The 3,305-nt window shown below is 42.1% G+C and overlaps 1 protein-coding gene across 1 annotated transcript; it reads right to left on the bottom strand.

Moving 5' to 3' along the window:
* Positions 1-2,120: 2,120 nt before the first annotated feature.
* Positions 2,121-2,827, bottom strand: LOC148587507 (uncharacterized). Its single transcript, XM_088512651.1, has 2 exons — positions 2,769-2,827; positions 2,121-2,655 (listed from the first exon to the last, which is right to left on the bottom strand). Exons 1-2 carry the CDS (start codon positions 2,825-2,827, stop codon positions 2,121-2,123), a joined length of 594 nt encoding a protein of 197 aa, XP_088368777.1.
* Between the last annotated feature and the right edge of the window lie 478 nt (positions 2,828-3,305).

The raw sequence follows: 3,305 nt of genomic DNA, 5'->3' as shown, positions 1-3,305 counted from the left end.
AATTTCCCTAACACTAACAGGGTCAAACAGGGAAAGAAGGAGGGAAATATTCCATTGGCCGTTTGGAGAGAAGATGTCAGAGACCTTGATGTTGGGGAGGGGCTGGTCTAAGAGATAGGAGGGGGTGGGGAAGAAATCTGGAAGAGATGGAATCCATGGGGAGTTCCAAACCGGAAAAGAAGAGTTTTGGTGGACTCTATGGCAGGTACCTTGAGAGATGATGGATTGGGATTTGAGGATACCTTTCCAGAGCCAAGATGGGGAAGAATGGGGAGTGGGGGGAGAGAAAAGAACGAGAAAAGAGATACTTACCTTTGAGTTGAGACACCCATGCTGAATTGAAATTTGTGTGAAGCTTTCAACCAAGCTTTGAGATGAGGGCCAAGTTAACCTCCCTCATTTTTCTGAACCCCAGACCACCTAGATCCTTTGGAAGACAAAGGGAGTCCCATGATTTGAGGGAGAGGTTTCTGGTCTTAGATGAAGGGAAACCCCACCATAAATTTTTAAAGAGCCTATCCAAGGAGCTGCAGAGGGAGGAGGGGAGCATAAAAGAACTCATGGCATAAGAAGGGATACCTGCCACTGATTTGATAAGGACCAATCTGCCAGCTTGGGAGAGGGTTTTTGCACCCCATCCATCTACCTTATTGAGAACATTAATACTAATGCTTTGAAAAGCTGCTTTTTTTGAGCTGCCAAGCAAAATTGGGAGGCCAAGATGGATAGAATCAGTGGGATTGTAGGTGTAAGGCAGGATATCTACAATGGTAGAGGAGGTAGTATGGTTGGTATTTTTGCTGAACCTAATGGAGGATTTGGTATTGTTGATGGATTAGCCAGACCATAAGCAATATTTATCCAAACATTTTTTGATGCTGCAAGCTTCCAAGTAAGAGGCTTTACCAAAGATGAGGAGGTCATCTGCAAACAGAAGATGGTGAATAGCTGGAGAATTTCTCGAGATATGAAGACCTTTAATGTTGCCAGCTCTTTCTTCTTTGAACATTAATCTGGAGAAGACTTCAGTACCAAGAATGAAGAGAAAATGAGACAAGGGGTCTCCTTGTCTTAGACCTCTCGAAGGAGAGAAATGACCAAAGGGGCTACCATTAATAAGGATGGAGAAGGAGGAGGAGGAGATGCAAGTCTTGATCCAATTAATCCAGGTAGAATGAAAACCCAATTTACTCATGATAGCCAAAATAAACTCCCACTCCATTTTATCAAAGGCTTTCTCCATGTCCATTTTAAGAAACATAAGACTCCCTTTTTCCACTTTTTTCCTTGAAAGTATGCAGCAACTCATGAGCTAGAATTGTATTGTCTTGGATGCTCCTATAAGGAACAAAAGCTGATTGAAGAGGGGAGATAATCTTTGGAAGTAAGCTTTTCAATCTGTTTGCAAGAATCTTAGAAATTATCTTGTAAACAATATTGCACAAACTGATCGGCCTAAATTGATGCACTGTGTGAGAACCACTTTGTTTTGGGATAAGAGAGATGAAAGTGTGATTTTGCTCTTGTAAAAGATGATCATTTTGGAAAAAATTCCAAATGCAAGCCAGCACGTTATCCTTAACAATTGACCAATATTTCTTGTAAAAGAGGGCATTGAAGCCATCAGGGCCAGGGGCTTTAGTGGAGCCTAGGCTGGATAAGGCTTTGATCACCTCTTCTTCAGAGGGGATAGAGCAGAGAAGCAAGTTTTCCTCTTCAGTGATGACAGGGGAGAACAAGTCCAGCATCTCTTCCTTAATTGGAGGGGAAGAGGAAGAGAACAGATTGGAGAAGTGAGAAACAAAATTACCTCCAATTGTTGATCTATCAGAGACCCAATTCCTCTCACCAATCTTCAAAAAATTAACAGCATTTGATCTTCTTTTAATAAGAGTGGAGGCATGAAAATATTTGGTGTTGAGATCCTTGCATGTCAACCAAGTTTCCCTAGATTTTGACTTCCAAAGAATCTCCTCATTTTTCAAAAGATCATCCAGATCAAGTTTTAGCTTGGCTTCCAAAGAATGCGAAGCTGGGTCCAGAGGAGACTGTTGAGCCAAGTCAATTTGGATTAGAGAGGCTTTGATTTTGGTTTGAATGTGGCCAAAATGTAGAGAATTTCATTTCTTCAAAGCTGTTTTAGTCTTTTTTAACTTCTTTACAAGACAGTGGACCGAGGACCCAGCAAAAGTGGTAGGGGACCATGCAGAAATGATAACAAGGCCAAAAGAGGGGCCTTTTGTCCAAAATTCCTCAAATCTAAAAGGTCTAGGAAGGAAAGTAGTGGGGATGGCCGTGTCAAGGGTAATGGGGTTGTGGTCATAATCAAAAGCGGGAATGTGGAGAATGGAAAATTCAGGATGGAGATGAACCCAGCTAAGAGAGGCTAAACCTCTATCCGATCTCTCTTTGATGGTTGCTGGACCTTGTCTATTGTTGCACCAAGTGAAAGGGTTTCCAGCAAACCCTAAATCTATCAAACCAAGTTGGTCAATGAAATTTCTGAATGGGCAAGAAGAGGAGCTTGCTACAGGTCTGCCTCCCAGTTTTTCAGACTGATTCAAAACAAAGTTAAAGTCACCTATACAAAGCCAAGGACTAACAAAATTTTCTCCAACAGCAGTGAGAGAATCCCAGAACTTGAACTTGTCCTTACTAGAGGGAGGACCATAAATACATGAGAGGATCCACAAAGAGCAAGGAGGATCCGAAAAACACCATGCTGAAAATATTGTTTTTGTTGGAAATAAAATATTTTAAATCAATACCTGTTAGCCAGGGCAAGAACCAAGCCACCACTGGAACCAGCAGGAGCCACATGCGTCATTGAAAAGAAGCCAAGACGATTCAGAATGGAGGAGACAAGAAAGGGGGGAGATTTGGTTTCAGAGAGGAGGAGAACTTTAGGTCTATTTTCATGAATTAAGACCCTTAAGCTACGAACTGTAGAAGGTCTAGAGATCCCCCTGCAATTCCAAGAGAGAAATTTCATGAGCCTTTTGGGGACACAAAACGGTCCCCTGAAACATTTGTGTTGACATTTCCTGCTTCAACAACCTTTTTCCCTTTTCGAGCTGCTTTGTAGATGGATCGTGCTATAGGTTTTGGGGAGGATCTTGGAGTGAAATCCATAGGAGAATGGGATTCCAATTCTTTTGGGGTTTGTAAGGTTCCTGGGCCTTTTTTGTAAGGAGCTAGGATGATTGGAAGCCTAGTCCTTTTCTTTTGAGTAGCAGTAATCTGAGAGGGAGAAGCTGGGTCATTGCCAGGATGATTTGGTATTTTTGGTTTTATTTTGCGAGGAG

Source organism: Corylus avellana, chromosome 2, assembly GCF_965113065.1.
Source record: "Corylus avellana chromosome 2, dhCorAvel1.hap1.2, whole genome shotgun sequence".
Classification (NCBI taxonomy): domain Eukaryota; kingdom Viridiplantae; phylum Streptophyta; class Magnoliopsida; order Fagales; family Betulaceae; genus Corylus; species Corylus avellana.
This window is presented reverse-complemented; position numbering and strand designations above follow the sequence as displayed.

Bases quoted from the DNA above. Each gene is read 5' to 3' on its own strand.
- LOC148587507 (XM_088512651.1), bottom strand. From the start codon at position 2,827: ATGACGCATGTGGCTCCTGCTGGTTCCAGTGGTGGCTTGGTTCTTGCC. The intron at 2,656-2,768 runs GTATTGATTTAA...TCCTCCCTCTAG, and splicing joins GTTCTTGCCCTGGCTAACAG to TAAGGACAAGTTCAAGTTCT.